Below are 22,592 nucleotides of genomic sequence, written 5' to 3' on the forward strand. Positions count from 1 at the left end.
TGCTTCCTTTCTAGCGATTTTTGCCGAGACCAGAAACCTGTGGGAAACAATAGAAACGCAACTGGATTCCACTACAAAGGCAGGTATGCGTTACGCCGAATTCCACTATTTTAAATTCCGTTTTTTCTTTCCGAAAGCAATTTGCCACATTGAACCTGGTGCAGAATGGGCCCAAGTCCTGAACTGCAAGAACCTCAGACATTGACCATAATGTGCCCTGTTTCATGATTATTTCAAGGAATGCTCTGGTGTGTATGGGATGCAAATTCTGCTCCTGCCTTCTTCTAGTTTATTGTTGATCAAATAATGTGCTTTTGCTTCTTTCCTGGTTTCCTTTTGTTGAAAAAAAAGCTTCTCCTCAGGTTATCTGCCCCCTGCAGGATCTGAAGACTTATCTGGAGTTGGCTTTCTGCCAAATGAGCTGTGAAGGCATCGTTAGAATGCAGTTGCATTTGAATATATGACTTCTTTTTAAACACCAAGCCTGCAAAATTTATTGGGTCTTGTGGAATGTCAGGAGACAGAAGAATCCTGTTGGCTTTGCATGATCAAGAAAGACCTCTTGAACATATCTAGATAAAAGTCAACCAACTTTATTGAATATAAGGCATATAGAAAAGACAGAGACAAAGTAGTAACCAGCAACTGAAACCTCAGCTTTGTTCAGTGGCTACCAAAACAGCACATCTAGAGTTCTGTCATTTTATTCCAGAACCTCCTTCATGTTGCCATCAACATGCTACAAACACTGAGTACTTGGCTAAAGCTGGTTAGTTTGTAGAGTTGAACAATGAAGTTCATATTGGAAACAATTTCCTTGGCTGTGCACCAAGTTAAATACTCCCCTTGTCCTAGCTTTTCTATTCATCTATTGTGAATGGCCTAGGGCTAGGCCATTCAAAACAAGGACAGATCTATCTCAAAGGAATCTTTCTGTTGAGAGTCTCCATCCTCCTGTGATCCTCCCCTGTGAATGGCCTTCATCAGAATTAGGGAATCAAGCTTGTTCTGTTTTCGTCATCCTTCAGCACTAAAAAGAAGAATTAGTTTTTATACCCCACTTTTTACTGCCTGAAGGAGTCACAAAGTGGCTTACAATTGCTTTCCTTTCTCTCCTTACAACAGACATCCTGTAAGGTAGGTGGGGCTGAGAGAGCTCTGACAGGATTGTTTGGTCAGAATAGCACTATCAGGACTGTGGCGAGCCCAAGGTCACCCAGCTAGCTGCACATAGAGGACCGGGGACTCAAACCTCGCTAATCAGTTTAGAAGTAATCGTTTTTAACCACAACACCATGCTGTCTCCCCAAGCCAGCAAGGGGGAGTGATCAAATAATATAAACTGATATATTATTTGACATCCTCAACTGACAGATAAGAACAAGAATTCGGCACAGAAAAAATAGGGCAAAGAAGCTGCTGCTCCTTGGTTCAGTGCTTTCACTGATGCTCTTAGGTCTATATCTGGAATATATGGTCATACTGGCCTGCATGACTATTTTCATATACCGCTTTGACAGAACTACATATTGAAAAAAAAGGTTTGTTTCTCATGTAATCGATCCTTGTCTCCATCCACTAAAGCAGTGGTCCCCAACCCCGGGTCCGGAGACTGCTACTGGTCCGTAGATCAGTCGGTACAGGGCCCGCAGCTCCTCCTCGTTCTCCTCCCCGGCTGCTGCCTCGGGGGCTGCCCTGGCACTCTGCTGCTGGCTCACCTTTGGAGCTCTCTGGTGGCTGCCATGGCTGGGGCTCCCCCTCAGCGTGGCACTGCGCAGCTGCTGCTAGCAGCGCCCTCCAGCAGGCAGTGGGAAGTCAGGGGTGCTGGTGGGAAAGCAAGTGGAGCAGGGGCTCAGGAGGTGTCCCTCGGCAAAAGACTACCCCCCCCGGGCCTCAGTAAAATTGTCAAGTATTGACCGGTCCCTGGTGATAAAAAGGTTGGGGACCTTTTGCTTCTTTCCTGCATGATATGGAATATCATGTGCCTGTATCACTGAATATCACTGAATGTGATGTGAAATTTCAGCTTGCATTTTTCTTTGTGAAAAAGGATAGTGTTGCTCTCTGGTTCTGAAATCATTATTGTTGAACATAAACTATGGCTTTTTAACTACCAGTATACCCACTCGATACAGATTGTATTATATACAAAATTGAACAACCAAGGTGGTAAAAGTGTGGTGATACTACATGGTGTGTCTTTGTTTGTTCCTTTTAGAATAATAATTCATGCCTGATAGTAACATATATTTCTCCTTTCTAAAAGTGGCCTTTGGGGGGGGGGGTGCTAAACATTTACAGGAGAGATCTGAATGCTAAACCAGACAAGCATAATCTGTTTGAAAGACAAGATTAATGTTTTTTCAAGAATTCATGCTGAAAACCTTCTACCCGGTATCCATATTCTTGCAGCTGAACAGAACTGGTTCCAGTAAAATTGAGGACAAAAAGGGCAACAGAAGTGTAGGCAAGAATGAATCAACATCTGAAAGTGGAAAGACTGCTGTGGTGTTTTCTTTGAAAAATGAAGTTGGTGGCTTGGTAAAAGCACTCAGACTCTTCCAGGTAAAACCTTGGTCTTTTTATTGGAAAAGTAACATTACCATAACAGTGGTTCCAGAATTGAACATAACAAATTATAACTAAATACTATGACAGATTCACTGTGTGAAAACTACTCTCAGCTTTTTACATGAACCCATGACAGGTCAGCATGGCTCAGATCATGGAGGGGGTGTCTGGGGGACCAACAGATGTTGTTGAGTCAGCCTGCCTCAGGAGCTCCCTTTACATGCCTTTTGGAATTGCGGTAGTTCAGGAAGTTTTGGCTGCTTAGGTGCATGGTGCATGGAAGGGTGTGTATATGCATTGAATTGGGTGTTAGCACAAGGGCATAGAGGTTGCACAAGATGGTGGTAGAGTTTCCAGGGATGCTGTAGTATGTTTGCTTTATTGGCTATTGTTGGCTCTACTGCTGGTCAGCCATTATAGCTTTGCTCAGCTGAGCAACACCATCTGCAAGACCCAACTTACAAAGGGGCAAAGTTAACAAAATCAACATGTGCTTTCTCTGTTGTGGCCCCTGCCTTATGGAATGGCCAGCCCGAGGAGGTCAAGAAGGCACCCACTCTCCTGGCTTTCTGCAAACTATGCGAAACTAAGTTATTCAAGGGGGTCTTTCTGCACAGGTAATAAGGCTATACTGTACAAAATGATTCACAAAGTTACTTGGATAAAATATTGTCTGGCAGGGTGGCATTAATGCCAATGAGACACGACTCATGATGGCAGTAAATAAGGCCACAGCTGTATTGAATGCTCTCCCATAGAGGGTTGGTCTAGCATGAGATGGGAGCCCCCACATCCACAGCTGTTCGGCTGTTCATTATTGGAGTCCATGGGCACCCCCCACCTCAGGGAGGCCAGTACGCAAACTGACCTCTCTGCCAATGGCTCCCTCTCGTCCCTCATATCACAGCTGCAACATGAATTATATTGTAAAAAAGAAGCCAAAAATGAACTCTGAACCTTAACATAACTAGATAAGCCGAATAACAAAGGGGTGGGAAGCTTCTCCGGTGGCGGCTCAGGCAGAGAGAGTGGGCTTGGCGCATGTGGTTCCCTTCATAGGCGCTGCCAGCCTGCCTCTCCCCCCGGCTGCCACATGTGTGCTGCTCCAAGCCGCACACACACTCCCCCAAGCTGCCTCTCACCACGGCTCCCAGGCAGCCCCCCGCCATGCCAAATGGCAGCCCTGGTAAGTCGCAACTGCCCATTAGGGCCTGTGGTCTATATAGTGCTAAGTATAACTTACTGTAAGTAGAATCCTACTATATACTTTTTGCACTGCTTAATGTGTCTTGCTAATTCTTACACTATATAGTTCTTCCTTTTAGAGTTCTAGTTGGTTACAGGCACCTACAATCCCAGGACCTGTTCACTGAATGTCCCATTTGGTTGATTGTTCTGACTTATGATTGGGTGCTCTGATTTAAGTCTTGGAGATAAAGGTGGACTATAAATAACATGAATAAATAAATAACCTCAGCATCATGCTGTGCATAGAGTCTGCCTGGTGTAATGGGACCATAAATTGTCCTATCTGTTTTTTGAAGACACTGTGGACGTGAAATGCCGTTTAGCATTATCTAAAGAGCCAACCATTTATGTAATACAAGTTTTTCATGAATGGTTTTCCTGGGGAGTTAATTTACTGAAGAGCTAGCCAGATTTTTTGATCCTGGGAGCTTATTATCAGAAATTAGTTTAATTGCCCAGTGTGAATCTTGGAAGGACTAAATTAATGACAATAGAGGGCCTTCTAAGCATGACCAGAATATATTTTCTTAATTTATAAATCCACCATAGACTGCCACAGATATTCTAAGATCCAGGCAGGGGAACTCTTCCAGGTCAGCTTGAGTGCAGTCTAGGGTTGCCAGATCCCGGTTGGGGAACTTCTGGAGATTTGGGGATGAGGTCTGAGAAGGACATGGCCACACAGTTCACCCTCCAAAGCATCCGTAATCTCCAGGGGAACTGATCTCTGTAGTATGGAGATGAGTTTGGGGGGATCCCCACCTGGAGGCTCATATCCCTAGTGCTGGCTTTATTTTATTTATTGTCATATTTATATGCCACCTTTCCTCTTGACAAGGTCCAGATCCATTTTTTAAGAATGCTGCTGTATCCACAACTGAGAACTCCGCTGTCAACCTCTGGGGCAGGGGAGAAAGTAGAAAAGCAGAAACTCAGAAGCTTCCCCATCTGACATATGTAGTTTTACTCCGGGTTTGATTCCTTACTCCTTGATATACAGCCAGCTGGGTGACCTTGGGCTAGTCACAGTTCGCTTAGAGATATTCGTGTAGTTCTGCCAGAGCTCTCTTGGTGCCACCTACCTCACAGGGTCTCTATTGTGAGGAAAGGAAGGGAGTGGTGTTTGTAAGCCACTTCAGGATGCCTTCAGTAGTGAAAAGCAAGGAATAATAATAAAAAAAACAGCTCTTCCTCAGCTCTAGTTTCTGTCTGTTGTGCTTCTGTCCCCTGGGTCTGCAAAGATCAATGCACTGAGAGTTATACCTGGGTTGACAGATGTACCCAAAGGGTACTTGTTAATGGTTCAGCATCCTCTTGGAGAAGAGTGACATGTGAAGTGCTCCAGGGATCTGTCCTGGGGCCTGTGTTGTTCAACATATTTATAAATGATTTGGATGAGGGATTAGAGGGGTTACTTATTAAATTTGCAGACAATATTTAACTAGGAGGAGTAGCAAACACAACAGAAGACAGAATCAGAATACAGGATGATCTTGATAGGCTCGAGAAGTGGGATAAACTAAATAAAATGAAATTCAATAGAGACAAATATAAAGTTCTGCATTTAGGTAGGAAAAACCAAATACACCAATATAGGATGGGGGAGACTTGTCTTGGAAGTAGTATGTGTGAAGAGGATCTAGGAGTCTTAGTAGACCACACACTGAACATGAACTAGCAGTGTGACTCGGTGGATAAAAAAGCAAATGGAATTTTGGGCTGTATCAAACAGGGTATCATGTCCACATCACGTGAAGTGATGGTACTGCTTTACTCTACTCTGGTTTGGCCTCACTTGGAGTATTGTGTTCAGTTTTGGGCACCACAGTTGAAGAGGGATGCAGACAAACTGGAGCGCCAACAAAGATGTTGGAGGCCAACAAAGATGTTGAGGGCTTTGGAGACAAAAACATATGAGGAAAGGTTGGGGGAGCTTGGTCTGTTTAGCCTGGAGAGGAGACAACTGAGAGGGGATCTGATAGCCATCTTCAAGTATTTAAAAGGGTGCAATATAAAGGATGGAGCAGAGTTGTTCTCTCTTGCCCCGGAGGGATGGACCAGAACCAATGGGATGAAATTAATTCAAAAGACATTTCATCTAACATTCGAAAGAAGTTCTTGACAGAGTGGTTTCTCAGTGGAACGGGCTTCCTTGTGAGGTGGTAGGTTCTCCATCTTTGGAAATTTTTAAATAGAGGCTGGATAACCATCTGACTGAGAGACTGATTCTGTGAAGGTTCAAGGGGATGGCAGATTACAGTAGATGAGTGATAGGTTTGTGAGTGTCTTGCATTGTGCATGGGGTTGGACTAGATGACCCAGGAGGTACCTTCCAAATCTGTTATTCTATAATTCTATGAACTGAACATGCTGGAAATTGGGCAAATGAGAGCAAGATACAATTCAATAAGAAGTGCAGTGTTCAACATCTGGGTCACAAAAATGAAGATGGGAGATACACTTTTGAGCAGCAGTGTGTGTGAATGAGATCTTGGGGTACTTGTGGACTGTAAGCTAAATAGTAGCAGACAGTGTAATATGGTGGTAAAGAAGCCTAATGCAGTCTTGGGCTGTAAAAACAGAGACATCACACCAAAATCACAAGATATCATAGTCCTGCTATATATCACATTGGTCAAACCCCCACCTGAAGTACTGTATACAGTTCTGGAGGCCTCACTTTAAAAAGGATGTGGACAAAACTGAGGGGGTTCAGAGGAGAGGAATGAAAATGATCTGAGGATTGGGGACCAGCCCTATGAGGAAAGGCTGTGGGACTAGAGAATGTTCCCCTTGGAGAAGAGGAAGTTGAGAGAAGATGATTGCTGACTTAAGTATTTGAAAGGTTTTCATTTAGAGTAGGACAGGGAGCAGTTCCTGTTGGCAGCAGAGGATAGGACCTACAGTAATGAGTTTAAACTACATGTAGAATGGTATAGGCTAGATATCAGGGGGAAATTCATCAGTCAGAGTAGTTCAGCAGTGGAATCAACTGCCTAAGGGGGTGGTAAATTCCCCCTCACTGACAGTCTTCAAGCAGCAGCTGAACAGATACTTATCCTGGATGCTTCAGGCTGATCCCACATTGAGCAGGAGCTTGGACTAGATGGCTTGTATGGCCCCTCCCAACTTTATGAACTTATGAAATAATCAATAAGCATCAGGTTTCTTCTTATTTTCCAATATTGAACAGAAAAGTGGGTCATTTTTGTAGCAAAAACAGGTGGCTTGTAGACAATGTAGGCATTTCTGCATAGTGAAGGAACTCCTTAGTTATGTAAGAAAATATGATTTTGCTAGTATAGTATAAAAGCCCATTTTAAAAACAGGCTTTGAAAGGGGTGGCAGGCAGGAGTGCCCCCACAAAGCATGGTACTCAGTCTCCCCCCACTCATCTGGAGGGTGAGAGGGCTGGAGAGGAACATAAGCCACTGAGGCTTGTGTGGCACCATGGGGTGCTGCCAGCTGGCCTCCCTCCACTTGCCTGGCCTGGGGGGGGGGCGGGGAAGGCTGGATTGGAGTGTGGCTGCCAGACCTCCCCTGCTCACTGGCAGTGAAGAAGCCTCAAAACATGGCAACTCAGCTGCAGGAGGTAGACTTCCAGTGCTAACACGGTTGGCCTCCTCCCTGGCTTACTTGCTGACAGTTTCCTTCTCCTCCCATGTGCCCAGAAGGGGAAGTAAGGAGGAGGAGGATGGGGCAGCTAAGACCAACAATTGGTCCTCAGTGGGGGAGTGCTTGCCTCCTATTGGGGGCATATTCCCCAGTGTGGGTTGTATGTCATTCGTACACCAACCAAAGATTATCTTGGCTAAAGATAATTAACCAAAGGGGGGGTGGGGAGCTGATCAGAAAAATGAGAAGAGCATGGAATGTCAACATCCCTGAGAATTAAAGGGGAGAAACAGCAGGGAAGCAGAACTTGGTTTGCTCAAAGCCCTAAGAACACATTGAATGCAGGAAGAGGAATTCTGAAGGTTGTGTGTGTGAGAGAGAACTGTCCAAACTACAGCTCTCTTTTCCTTGCTAGGATCTCTTACAGGCCCAAAGTTTATTCCCTCCTGTAGCAAACTTGACAACTCCATGTTTATTGAGAGTTTATTAAAACAGAAAACTCACATACAATTAAGAGTTTCTGCATACATAGAAAGCACTGCTTTGTTTCCTCTTTGTAAATATATATATCATTACCCCCAAATTACTTGAGGAAGACTCAGTATATTCTGAGAAGCATGAAACGCTCAGAGTAGTTAAAAGGAGAGAGAGAGAGAGATGTCTGTTGCACTTGGCAAAGTATCCTGAGAGGAGGGTCAGGAGAAAATGTCCCAGTAATTTATTCTCCTACAATTTCTTGCGAGATCCCAACTTGAACATATGAAACAACATTTTAAAAGAAATTTCTATTATGTTCTAAGTGAAATTCTAAGTGTTACTGGAGTGATCTTTATTTTGTCTACAGGAGAAACATGTGAGTATGGTTCACATTGAATCGAGAAAATCCAAAAGGAGAAGTTCAGAGGTAGAGATTTTTGTGGATTGTGATTGCAGCAAAAAACAATTCAACGAACTCATTCAGTTATTAAAATATGAAACTAACATTGTAACTATAAATCCCCCGGAAAATATCTGGACTGACGAGGAAGGCAAGGCTAATTCCCTCATTCACTTTATTTTGAAATTAGCAAAATGTTGTGATGATGCTCTATGATCTAGGATTATTCTCTGTTTTCCCCAGAACTTGATTGTGTGCCTTGGTTCCCCAGGAAGATTGCTGAATTAGACAAATGTTCCCAGAGAGTTCTCATGTATGGCTCTGAACTGGATGCAGATCACCCTGTAAGTATTCAGTAAATAATGACTGTTACTGGCATTTGTTTGACCAATCAGGTTTAGTGGAATGCAGCAAAAGTTATTCTTTTCCCATGTAACTAGTAGTACTGGTGCTGGTGCTGTCCAGTAATGGCTAGATCCAGCTTATTATAAATAATGCTTATAATTCAATTACTTATGACTGTTAGATGGCTTATTTCCTAAGTGTTCAAAGTGCTTGGCATACATTGGCACAAAGTTTCTTAAAATTCTATATAGTAGTATTACCTGGAAACCTGGAAGTGCATGTGAAAGTTCCTTCACAAGTGCATCTCCAGATCCCTGGAGCAGAGGACTTCTTTTCTGTGTTGGACACAAGACTGGGCAACACAGCAGGAAGAGAATTGTAGCAGCAGGCACTATTTTAAAAAATAGAAAGCAAGAAAACACAGGTAGATTGAAAGAGCAAATACTACATCTGAAGATTTATTGAGCTCTGGGTAACCTATAACATCACACTAGTAACAACAAGCTAATCAGATGATTCCTAGCAGAAGGAATGCTAGATGTTCCTCTGAAGAGAGGAACAAAGTCAGTACCCACTCTTGGTGTTTTTACGATCCCACTGTATCCACCGGAGAGAGAAAGAGAAGGGGACAGGTAGAAGGGTGAGAACTCAGATTTCAATTTGAGCAGCATCAAAGCAGAAGAAGAACATGGATAAATCCAGGAAAAAAGGCTACGATCAGGAGGGAAAGGAAAACTAATGCAAGAAGCAGAGTGGAAAATGTCATGCATTATCTGACCTAGCAGATTTAACAAAGTTGGAGAAGTTCTGAACTGGCGACAGTGTCTGAGCACTAGGAGAAGGTCTCTGTCACATCACTTCAGCAGTCCAGAACACCTTCTTAATGGAGTAGGACTGAGGAGTGGATTAAACATTTACATAAATAAGCCTTGTTCCGTAGTGGTGCAGAAACAGCCAAGTTCTTTATATTTGCTTTACATAAGAATTTATCTGTTATTGAGTCTAATTTAAGAATTCTGTCTATGATTGGAAATTTTTGTAAGAACCTTGCTGTTATTGGAGGTGAAATCAGACTCCAGCCAGCATGGGTGTATTGATTAAGAGTGATGACTTCTAATCTGGCAAGCCCGGTTTGATTCTACACTCCCCTACATACAGCCAGTTGGGTGACCTTGGGCTCCCCACAGCACTGATAAAGCTGTTTTGACCGGGCAGTGATATCAGGGCTCTCTCAGCCTCATCCACCTCACAGGGTGTCTGTTGTGGGGAGAAGAATGGAAGGCAATTGTAAGAAACCTTGAGTTTCCTTCAGGCAGTGAAACGCAGGGTATACAAACCAACTCTACTTCTTCTATTGGCAGAGACAAATTTTCTGTTGACTGAATGTTGGTAGAATGTGAGTACCTGGTGAGTAGAAAAGAGCAAGCATCCAGTAGTAACTTAAAGACTAACAAAATTAGTGGCAGGATCTCTGACGGTCTACTGAACTCTTGCCCTTTGATGCTGCTACAGGCAGACTAACCCAGCCATCCATCTTGATCTAGTACTTAGTGAGGTAACAGAAAGGTGAGATGGATCTGGGTGAGAGGATTAAAGGTCTGACTAATGGCTATTGACAGGGGCCTAGGGATAGGTTGATGGCTAGAGACATAAACTTGCTCAGCGTTTCAGAGAAGTCTACATTGCAAGGCATATCTCTTATGTGGTAGTCTCTTGATAGCACCAAGCCTGATCTTAATTCCTCAGCTTTTAAAATGCTAAAACAACTTTTTAAAAGCCTCAAAAGAAATAAGGCACCTGGTCCAGATGGTTTTACTGAGACTTCTTATAAATCCTTTGAAGAAATCTTAACTTTCTCCATGTTTAAAGTTATGAACAAAAGACTTGGCAAGATGCAAATATTACCTTGATCCATTATTACCACAATTATATAGACCTCTCATTTTGAAATCTGGACTACAATAATGGCTGAAAGACAAAAAAAGTTGCATCCCAGGGGGGATAAATGAGGGATCAAATGGGCTTTATCCCTCAAAGATATATGAAAGATATTATATATATATTAAATGCTATTTTCAAAGAAAAAAGGTGAAAAGACTGCTTTTATGTTTCTTAGTTCTGAAAAAGTGTTTGATAACATTTCTTGCAAATTCCTCAGTGTTAATAGTAAACTTTGGGCTTCCTGAAATCTTAGTCATGGGGTAAAAAGCAGGCCAGAATTATTCTCATGTATTTATTGTTTAATCCTAAAACCTATTATAGTAGCTAGAAAACATTTGGGATAGGATATAATCTCATGTTACCAAGTGAAACTCATAAAATATGAAGTGTGTCTGCCTATTACATATTTAAAGACTGTCTGAGTTATATGGTACTCGTTCTAACTTCATGAATGCAATAGAACAAACTTTGAATCCAGTTTAATTCTAGATATAAATGATAACTGAGTGAATTATATAAGCAATAACTATAATGAGACAGTGAGATAAGAACCTGATATATCTGTTAAACTCTGGTGTTCTATTGTCCTGATAAATTATATACTTGGAATTAGACTTTGTTGGCCTTAAAAGTGTCATTGGACTCAAACTTTGTTTTGTTGCTTCAGACCAACCCTGAATCCACCTGAATCCATGAATGCAAGGAATACATGATGGTTGATCTTTTAGAAGAAGAAGAAGAAGAGTTGGTTCTTATATGCCGCTTTTCTCTACCCGAAGGAGGCTCAAAGCGGCTTACAGTCGCCTTCCCTTCCCTCTCCCCACAACAGAAACCCTGTGAGGTGGGTGAGGCTGAGAGAGCCCTGATATCTCTGTTCAGTCAGAGCAGTTTTATCAGTGCCGTGGCGAGCCCAAGGTCACCCAGCTGGCTGCATGTGGGGGAGCGCAGAATTGAACCTGGCATGCCAGATTAGAAGTCCGCACACCTAACCACTACACCAAACTGGCTCTCAGTTTTAATCTATGATTCTTTGTGGCACCACTTCAAGAGGGTCTTCAGATGGAGGTTCTTTATAGCTACTTCTTTCTAGAGAATGATCTATTAAAAAACTGTTTCTTGAGAATAGACATCACTCACATTGGCCACCAATGTATGGTTTCTTCCAGGGTTGAAAAAAACTGTTACCAAGCTTCTACGTATTTAGATTGAAATAACTCTATATTATTGCACTGTCAGCAATGTATTGAGTCCAGCTTCTACTTTGGAGAGTCTTTGGAAAACTCTGAAAAAGTCTGACCCATCCCTCAGTGTTGAGTACTTGTAGAAAGTCAGAGCATCATAAAATATCAAGGGCTCTTAAAAATCAAAACAAGTTTTACTTCTATATTTTAATTCTGATGCGTAGAAGATATTTTTCTTCTAAACCCTGAGAATAATTATAATCATGCACACTGCTATAAGTTCAGTTAAAAGAACATTGATATTAAAGGAATATTCCTATTGGTGTGGGAGGAGAGAGAAGAAGGCATTTGAAAAGCTGCTCACACTCTGGGAGATAATTATGTAGTAGAAATCATAGCATACTTCTACCTCAGCAGGAAAGCACCTTGCATATAGGCTCCTTGTGTTCCTGTTTCTAATACAGCAACAGCTTTCCAGCCCATATTTCATACTCTCTGTAGGCCCACAAAATACCAAAGAGGTGTGAATCTAAGGATAAAAAACTAACCTATTGCAATGATTCAAATTCATATTTCCCTTTAATTTAAGTTCAACATTTGCTTACATTTGGAAATTTTTAGCTATGCTGGTAACATAGTTAGATTATGCATTCTGGAAAGGTGATTTAGAAATGGCTATACCCTGGGGTCAGCACAAATACTTCAAACGTTCATGGTGGAAGTTAGTCCCAGAACCTGAGATTCTTTGAGAGCAGTGGACTCTTTACAACCTGCAAGCAGGTACTGTTTCCTTCAACAGCCCCTTCCACATACCAAGCATTTTCATACATGGGAAAGAAATCCAGTAGTGGATCCCAAAAGGAGTTTTGTGGTATCAGAATGGCTAACCTATTTATTATGATGTAAGCTAGGGGTTCCCAAAGTGGGCGGTAGGCTCGAGAAGTGTGCTAAACTGAATAAAATGTAAAGTTCTGTATTTAGGTAGGAAAAACCAAATACACCAATATAAGATAGAGGAGACTTGTCTTGGCAGTAGCATGTGCGAAAAGGATCTAGGAGTCTTAGTAGACCATACATTGAACATGAGTCAGCAGTAGGACTACTTGGTGGCTAAGAAGGCAAATGGGATTTTGGGCTGTATCAAACCTAGTATCGTGTCCAGACCACGGGAGGTGATGGTACTGCTGTACTCTGTGCTGGTTCGGTCTTACTTGGAGTACTGTGTTTAGTTTTGGGCACCCCAGTTGAAGAGGGATGTAGACAAACTGGAGCATGTCCAGAGGAGGGCAACAAAGATGGTGAGGGGTTTGGAGACCAAGGCGTATGAAGAGAGGTTAGGGGAGTTTGGTCTGTTTAGCCTAGAGAGGAGACTACTGAGAGGGGATTTGATAACCATCTTCAAGTATTTAAAAGGGTGCCATATAGAGGATGGAGCAGAATTGTTCTCTCTTGCCCCAGAGAACCAGCCTCTAGCCATCTGACAGAGAGGCTGGTTCTGTGAAGGCTCAAGGGGGTAGCAGGTTACAGTAGATGAGTGATAGGTATGTGAGTGTCCTGCATAGTGCAGGGTGCTGGACTTGGTGACCCATGAGGTACCTTCCAACTCTATTATTCTATTATTCTTGTACACTCCTGGGGGCGGTGTTTATTCCATTGTCAATCCTGTTGAATTCAGATCGCTTTGAACTCGATTCTTCCTCTCCCCCCCTCCCCATTGAAACAGGAAAGTCTTCTGCACGTGGTTAGGGAGGCTCAGAAGGGGGGAGGAAACCAAGCCTCTTTCTTTCTTTTCTTGAAGGGGGGGGGAGAGGAGCCAAGCAGGGAGCCTCTTTCTTTTCTTGGAGTGGTGGGGGAGAGGATCGAAAAAGGCAGAGGAGGGAGGAAAAATCCAGGACTGACAGAAATTGAAAGAAATTAGGGGCTTCTCCTTTAAGGTAAGCGTGTCACATGACCAGGTGTAGCCTATCAGAGGTTCTCTACCATGGAGCTTTCTTTCCCAAATGGATATTCAGGATTAAAAGCAGTCTGAGATATTGCACAATAAAGTTAGGGTCACACCGGATCAATCCTTCTTGCTGCAGAAGGAAATTTTAAATCGCCCAAAATCCAAACGGAAATCGCATTCTGTGTAGAGGGTAGGGACTGAATCGATCTGGGGTTGGAATAAAAGCTCCGTGCAGTTTACACCCAGGTATGTGGTTGAGGCCAAGGTCAACACTTATTGACATCTGAATTGGGCCTCCCTGTTTTCTTCCTCCCTCCAATCCTGGGATGTAAACTTATTTGATTTATCTGTCCCCAGGTTTTAGTGATGAAGCTTGTCTTTCTTTTAACTGTTTTAAATGTAATTAGTTTATATTTTATGTATCAAATTTTAATTTTAATTGTTGTCAGCTGCTCCAAGATTGCTGCCAGAGAGGGGCAGCCTAAATATATCTGAACCCCATCCAGGCAGGGCAGTCATGCTTCCTCACTGAGAGCTTTCCTGCCCAGCCACAGGACCTCCGTCTTTGAAGGGTTGAGTTTCAGAAGGCTCTCCTTGAGCCATCTCATCACTGCTTCCAGACATCTGGCTAAGGACTCTGGAGATTAATCAGGGTGGCCATGCATCAGGGGAAAGAGCTGGGTGGCATCAGCGTACTGATGAAACCCAAGTCCGAAATATTGTGTTTAACATTGTTAAAGAGAAATGGTGTGTTCCTGTTGTTACTCGCCATTTTCTGTCCTGAAAACTTTGTGCCAATCTAACACCAATACAAAATGCTGGAGAGGTATGAATAATATATGACCATGTACTGAGGAAAGGGATGGTATGCTCCATTTTGTGGGAAAATAATTCTTCTTCATCTGCTGTCGACTTGAACAACCAATAACATAAAGTGCAATGAAAAGGGATTTTTAGAAAATCTGTGGTAGAATATGAACACATAACTATGGAAACATATTACATGTTTTATGATAAAACAGCTATCCCTAGACTGATGATTTGAAGGCAAAAATTGTTGTGAAGCGAAACAAGGTGTTTAGTTGGTTGTAGGTATGATCAATCAGAGGGACGGGTATTAATACTGTTCATTTTAACTTGTTATCATCCAATAAAACTTTCTAACTATAGTTCTACAGGAAAGATAGCCTCCAGGTACCAATTTTCCCAAGGTAGTAAGTAGGTTATATGGATATGATTACATGGACAGTTTTATTAAATTTATCTTTCACCTTTTAACTCAAGAAGCCCTTGGGATAGCCCAGTTGCTCTTTGCATTTAAGACCTAAAGCAATTTTTATTGCCATTTCTGTTCACAAAAGCAAAGAAAGTAGGGTGTTTCTCACTGTCCATTTTGAATGTTCCTGTACATGTGAATTGTGTCAAAATATGTTTATTTTTGAATAAATCCCAGGGGTGTTCCTGATCTGATGCATCTTTGACTTTTATTATGCATTGCGTAGAGAACTATTGTTGCAGAAAGGATAGACCTTGGAATAAATCCTGAAAACCATTTCTTGTTGAATGCCCACATGTTTTATAAATGTTCCTATCAAATTTGGAAGCTGCAGGCTGCAAAACCCCTTGCTCAGTTAGTTTCTATTAATGACCTTGCCTGGGGTAACCGATGGGAAAGACTGCCATTGTATTTGTGAACACAATAATACACATTAAAAAAGAAAACCTTCAGTAGTTTATTTCAAAATTACTTCTTGCTGACTTCATTAATAATTATCATTTATTTTAATTTGCTCTAGGGATTTAAGGACAACGCCTATCGGCAGAGAAGAAAATATTTTGTAGATATTGCCATGAACTATAAATAGTGAGTACTGACTCTTCCTGTGGAATGACCACCTGGTCTGTTTATGGTTCTCTGTGTGAGCTTTGTAGCAGGCAAGTGGCAGTCTCAGAACAGTCATGGTCAAACTGGGAAAAGAAAAATGTGAGTTCAGCTTATTTGGACTTGGGCTTCCAATGAAATTTGTTGTTGTTGTTGTTAGGTGCGAAGTCATGTCCGATCCATCGCGACCCCATGGACAATGATCCTCCAGGCCTTCCTGTCCTCTACCATTCCCCGGAGTCCATTTAAGTTTGCACCTACTGCTTCAGTGACTCCATCCAGCCACCTCATTCTCTGTCGTCCCCTTCTTCTTCTGCCTTCAATTGCTCCCAGCATTAGGCTCTTCTCCAGGGAGTCCTTCCTTCTCATGAGGTGGCCAAAGTATTTGAGATTCACCTTCAGGATCTGGCCTTCTAAGGAGCAGTCAGGGCTGATCTCCTCTAGGACTGACCAGTGAAATAGCCACAACTAAATACACATTGACAGTACATAGCTCTAGTTATTTCTGGTCCATGCATGGTGGTTTGGCACATGGTTGTTGAACTTTGAATTTTGCAAAGTGCAAAGCAGTGAGGATTCTGCCACACCAATTTATATTGCCCCCCCTGGCAAACCAGGTGGCTGCATTTCGTAGTGATGTGTAGAAAACTTGGTGGAAAGTTGCAGTAAGTGGTTACACTAAGAAGTAGTCAGTGAGGCAGGACTTTCAGTAAGCTGCCATGGGCTTAATGGTTGTGTGGACTGACCACTCTGTACATCCAGTGTCTTTCTGTAGCAATGGACTGAGGGTACAGCTGAACAAACTGTGACACATATTTGGCTTTCAGTTAAGGTGTAGATTTTTTAAAAAGAGAAATTAAGGGTAAAGATTGCAATTCAAATAAAATCCAGTTATCACTTTAATCAACACTTGAAAAACAATGCCAAAAGATTTATGAAACAAACCTGAAACTTTCCCTCATTTTAGTAGCTGTCTGTAGTCTTTTACTGAATCATTAAATATAGAGTTAGCTGGAAGCCCAAGATGGAAGGATATGTCCTTTCCCAGGTGGTTTCTGTCCTCTATTTCTTTTAATGAAGGCCTGTCAAGTCTGAACTGATTCATGTTCTGATCCACTGGTTCTTGCAATATACTTTCCATGTTGCTGTTTTTTATTGCTCCTGGGGGAAGTACCCACAATTTCAAAGAAAAAGAGTGTGAATGCCATTTCAGTTTGCATGGCCCACAGCTGAGCAAAAGAGTCTCTGGTGTTGAAATAGTAGCTGCCAATGCTATCTAGTCTGGTAGGGGAAGATATGAGAAGAGACCACAGGCAAACTGTTTGGCAACAGTACAAACCTCAAAGGAGATCATGAATTGGCACTGGGTTTCCCATTCATAACAAACTCATGGCAGGCTGGATTATATTCTCTCCTGCCCAATGTGTATCATAATTTTTGCAAGCAGGACATGACTAGTCAAACCGGACTCTGCAGGCAGCTTGTTCTCATGGCCAATGTTTTTTTTACCCTTCAGACCAGTTCAGTACAGACAGGGGTGACTTTCCACGTATCTAGATTAATGAAGCTCTTTGGGTTTGTTTGTTGGTTTGTTTTTTTGGCTACACAACCTCTCTTCTTTCCCTTCTCATGTGATGCCATTTCTGCCTTGGAGATTCCAGCATGCCTTCATTAGTCCTCCTTGCATTTCGCTGACCAATAGTGGTTGGATCTACATCTAACAGTATACATTCCTTCATTTGCAAATGCAATGCTTACAGACTTAAAAAAATATATTGGCTTTGCAGATCAAGCCCACATTTTGACGTCATTATCATCCCCAGGAGTTAGTAGATTTCCTGCACATTTCCTCCAAATACCTGCTGTTTTGCAATTTTCTTGTCACACAAACTTCCAAGCCAAGCTAATTACCAGTCACATTCTCTCTTTGTTTGCACTGGGCCAAACTCTTCACCATCTGCAAAAGGCACGTAGTAATTTTGCATGCTTTCCAGTTTTAGGCTTTTCTTTTTTCCCTTGTTTTTTTTTACTTACTTTGATGTCTTTTTCACCTCCTTGAGCACAAAAGAGGGAAGGGAAACATTTATTTTCTGCAATAAAAGGAAAATTTTGGCAGGAAAATAATACTCTTAAAAGTCCGTTAAAATCTTGATGTTGTGTGTGTATATAATAATAACAACAATAACAACAATAACAATAATAACAATAACAACAATAATAATAAACTAATAAAGATACAGCTTGAAAAGAGAAAGGGAGTTATGCTCCAATGAGTAAAAGCAGTTACCCCCTTCTCTCTCTCTCTCTCTCTCTCTCTCTCTCTCTCTCTCTCTCTCACACACACACACACACACACACACACACACTTATTACTGTTCTATTAACTTCTTGTATGGCTGTGGATCTAGCACATGCACAAGGCAAGCTCCTTTTGCATATCTGTGCTCAGCTTAAGTGGTAGACATGCTTCCAACTAGCCTGGACATTTTTTCTCTCCTCCTATCCCATTGTGACATTTGTTTAAACTCCTTTTAAGAAAATGGGAGACATTAAATGTGCTCACAGTTCAGTGTCATCAATGCAAGCAAATGAGCAGGGACTCTTTCAGCTGCTACACAGTGGAAGCCTATCCTGGGCTGCTATCATTGGTTAGATTCTCTCCTTTTGGTCCCCTTGAGGTGTGAACAGCTTTGGCACTGAAACCATTTCCTTTGGGAGGATATCAACAAGCAGCCTGCCTGCATAGAGCAGGTGACAGCATACCATTAATAAATTGCCAGCAATCCTCAACTGAATTAATATATATTGATAACAATGTTAAGTGCGTAATGTAGTTTTGCCAAAGGGGCTGCCTATTATTAGCGTATTTTCAATAGTGGCAGGTGTTGCATCAAAGAACTCTATGGAACATACCCTGAAGAAGGAAGAAGCCTTGAAAATGAGACAAGAGGAAGGAAAGCTCATTTGAGAATCCCAAAGCAGGCAGTGAGACAACCTGTTTAGGATAGCTGCCACATACTCAGCAGTTCTGTGGCAGACATTGATTTTTAGGTGGTCAACTGAGGCTGAGAGTCAAGGCCACCCAAGGACCTGAAAGAGCTAAAGCAGGTATCTGAATGCAAGCATCCCAGACCACAGTCTGCTATTCTATTCATCTTATGCTGGCACCTTTAATATGAGATTTCCAGCTGTGCCAAACTGGCAAGAGAAACATAGATCAAAGGTTAGCCAATGCAAGCATGAAAAATGGCATAGTTAGCAGTGACTAAAGAACACACTAGAGGGGAGAGACATTCCCTTGGAGCAGCCATGTCAATCTGTCACAACACAAACGAAAAGGAGTCTTGAGGCCCATTAAAGACTAACAGATTTATTGAAGTGTAAGCTTTTGTGGGCTATTCATCAGATGCAAGTAGGGAAAAACAACATCCCAAGAGGTTATTACTTCTAGCTTACGTGAGGTAAGAGGTAAAATACTTATGCTAACCACTAACCTCTTATCCATTGTCAGCACAACTGCACACACAACAGAAAAGAGAATGATCAGTTTCTTTTATGATGCAATTAAGGCAGCATGGAACATGATATGGGTGTCGAGGGAGAACATTATGGGGCAGCTGAATAATAAGAAGTGTGGGGTAGTAATCCTGTTGTACTGAAGGAGCTGGCACCACAAACCAAGGCTCAAAAATTAGGCCTTCCCATAGGTGCAGGAAACACTTTGGAAGTTCCAACTCTTGACAGAATGTCATAGGACAGGAGTACTACAAGTCATCACAGGGCTTCCCTCTAGGCCACCCTCACAGTTCCCAGTCCAAACACAAATATCATACAAAAACAAATCACATGACTTGTCTGACTCATGGGTGAACAGGGAACCAGAATGCTGCTCCCCTCTCACTCCTTATGCTTATTGTAATCATTTCTCAACTACAAGAACTAGGATTGTCCAATAGCTGCCCTTGGAATAAGTAACTGAAAAGTGATGTTTAAAGCATATAGCCTATGCCTAATAGAATTTTTTGTGGTATTACATTTATGTCCTGCCTTTCTCCCATCATAAGCTTAGTGTGTGGTCTCCCATCCACACACTGTGATCAGACCTAGACCTGCACAGTTTGGGTGACTGAACTATGTGTCCTTAAACCACACCCCTCAATATTTCTCTTTATGCCTTGGACAATACGAACCCATCTTTCAGAGCTACCATTAGAATGGCCAGGCTGCTAAGGGAAGAGGATTGGGAGGGGGAGCTATATTTCAGGGGACATAGTTGTTCATAGAACTGGGCAAGTTTTGTAATTTATCGACAAAGATGTTTTGATTGATAGTGGAAGGGGGGCCTGGAGGAATTTTTACTAGGAGCTCTGGGCAGCCCTGACAATGTTTCTGAAATGCTCTGGATGCCAAATATCAACGAATACTTCTGTATTTATCTACAGTCAACACTCAGCTTCTTGGTGATCATGCACTATGCCATGTCTGCTTATAATACAAAATAGTACAGCAAGTGGTCTGTCGTAATCTCTCCTGACACTGTGTCAAGGTCTGAATAAGGATTTAGGATTCCTTAGGTGTCATAAGTTTTATGAAAACCTGTTATCTAGCATTGCAAAGCAAAAGAAAGAGATGATTACCACTATTGTGAATGGTCTCTGTACTTTCTTGATTATATTTGAATTTTGCATAATGCTCCTGCTGTTTATCTTCTTCCTATCTTAAATATAAGCACTGATGCATTGAGGGTGCATTCTGTTGCATCTGATCAAATGGGCTGTCATCAATGGAAATTCATGATAGAAATTTTGTATAGGGATGGGCATGAACTGGAAAGTTTTAGTATGGGGTTTAGGGTATTCCCAGACCAAATCTCTGAACAGAGCAGAACCAAAGCCCCTAAAACACACAAGCTGGTTTGGGCCAGTCTGTTTTGTTTCTCCCAGCTTGGAAGGGAGGAACGAAACTGGTGGTTTAAATGGCTGTGATCTGACAAGTAGGCCACCCTGCTCAGCGGTTAGGTTTAAATGGCCTGAAGTCCCAAACAGAACAAAAGTCTGGGGAATGTTCAAGGGGAACACCTCTCCCAATCCTCAATTTGAGGAGCATGAACCAGACCAAATTCATAATGAACTAGTTCATGGCCATCCCTAGCATTGTAAGTCTTTAAGGTGCCTCCTGCTAATTTCTGCTGCCATAAACTAACACAGCTACTTCTCTTTGTTATTGTGGCTGTAATGGACCAATTTAGTTACTCCCCTGGAATAACTATTGAGTGTTGTAAAACAAAGAAGTGATAGAAAGAGGGGTGCTTATTTTACAAACTGTTGTCCATTCTTTTCTCAGTGGCCAGCCAATCCCAAGAGTGGATTATACACCTGAAGAAATAAAAACTTGGGGTACCGTGTTCAGAGAACTTACTAAACTGTATCCTACTCATGCTTGTCGAGAGTATTTAAAGAATTTTCCTTTGCTGACCAAATACTGTGGCTATAGAGAAGATAATGTCCCTCAACTGGAAGATGTTTCCATTTTTCTCAAAGGTAAGGGTTGCTCTCATTGTTTAGTGAAGTGAGGGGCTCACTGGGCTCTGATGCAGACTTTGCTCCCATTAATTCCATTACGTCCACTGAGTCGGGTGAATTTGGGTCATGCTGTTGAGTTACAGCTCTGAAGCCAGTGTCACTAGTTTTAGGAATGCTTATAAATCCTGAGCACTTTTAAATTAATTTATTATATATTTTTAGTACAAATATCCAGGATATTTCATATTTTTGTGCAAGATGTTACGCAAAAGGACTGCAATAAATAATATGGATGATGTATAAAAAACCATGATTCTTCCTGTGCTAGGCAAACATAGTCTGGTCTCCTTTCCTGCACTACTGAGGGCTGATTTATATCAGAATCAGAATACCTTTATTGGCATAAAGAATTGATAAAACTATAACATTTACATTGACATTAACATTTTATGCAGTTAAAGGTAAAGGTATCCCCTGTGCAAGAATCGAGTCATGTCTGACCCTTGGGGTGATGCCCTCTAGTGTTTTCTTGGCAGACTCAATATGGGGTGGCTTGCCAGTGCCTTCCCCAGTCATTACCGTTTACCCCCCAGCAAGCTGGGTACTCATTTTACCGACCTTGGAAGGATGGAAGGCTGAGTCAACCTTGAGCCGGCTGCTGGGATTGAACTCCAAGCCTCATGGTCAGAGCTTCAGACAGTATGTCGGCTGCCTTACCACCCTGCACCACAAGAGGCAGTTACAGAGCTCAAAGCCAAAAGGTTATCTTTTTGAATGGCCGACAGGATTGAGGCAACTGTCATAATAGATACAAGATGTGTCTCACTTAACATCATCTTTATGCCTGTGTGTCCTAGTTCAGTGGTCCCCAACCTGCGGTCCGCAGCCCGGTGCCGGGCCGCGAAGGCCAGGGCGCCGGGCCGCGGTTCCCTCTCCCCGTCCCCCTGCAGTAAAAAACTTCCCCGGGCCGCAAGCTTGCGGCCCGGGAAGCTTCTTACTGCGGGAGGGGGGGAGAGGGAATCAGGGCCATGCCATGCATGCGTGGCTCGGCTGCGCATGTGCACATGCGCCATGCGTGGCCGAAATTGCGCAAGCTTGCGGCCCGGGAAGCTTCTTACTGCGGGAGGGGGGGAGAGGGAATCAGGGCCGTGCCATGCATGCGTGGCCCGGCTGCGCATGTGCACATGCGCCATGCGTGGCCGAAATTGCGCATGCGCAAAAGTGCTGCGCATGCGCGATTTTGGCCACGCATTCGCGCTGCACGGGCGGGGCAATTGCCCCGCCGGTCCCCAGCTGGAAAAAGGTTGGGGACCACTGTCCTAATTCATACATGCACTGACGGCCAGCCCTGACTTAATGTGGTAGATGAGTCATGTGAACCCATTCCCTTCCCCATGCAGACAGTCTCCTGTGTGAGTGTGGCTAAAATGCCTGTTCAGGTAACTTATTCTCATTAAAAATGTGA

The 22,592-nt window shown here is 42.6% G+C and overlaps 1 protein-coding gene across 1 annotated transcript in view; it reads left to right on the plus strand.

The window, feature by feature from the left end:
* The window catches only part of TPH2 (tryptophan hydroxylase 2), a 79,870-nt gene that overhangs the window by 11,317 nt on the left and 45,961 nt on the right, over positions 1-22,592 (plus strand). The window contains exons 2-6 of the mRNA XM_077338830.1: positions 2,413-2,565; positions 8,279-8,462; positions 8,555-8,655; positions 15,520-15,587; positions 20,949-21,145. Of these exons, the coding sequence (XP_077194945.1) occupies positions 2,413-2,565; positions 8,279-8,462; positions 8,555-8,655; positions 15,520-15,587; positions 20,949-21,145 (703 nt within the window). The remainder of the gene's footprint in view (positions 1-2,412; positions 2,566-8,278; positions 8,463-8,554; positions 8,656-15,519; positions 15,588-20,948; positions 21,146-22,592) is intronic.

Source organism: Paroedura picta, chromosome 5, assembly GCF_049243985.1.
Source record: "Paroedura picta isolate Pp20150507F chromosome 5, Ppicta_v3.0, whole genome shotgun sequence".
In the NCBI taxonomy this organism is placed as follows: domain Eukaryota; kingdom Metazoa; phylum Chordata; class Lepidosauria; order Squamata; family Gekkonidae; genus Paroedura; species Paroedura picta.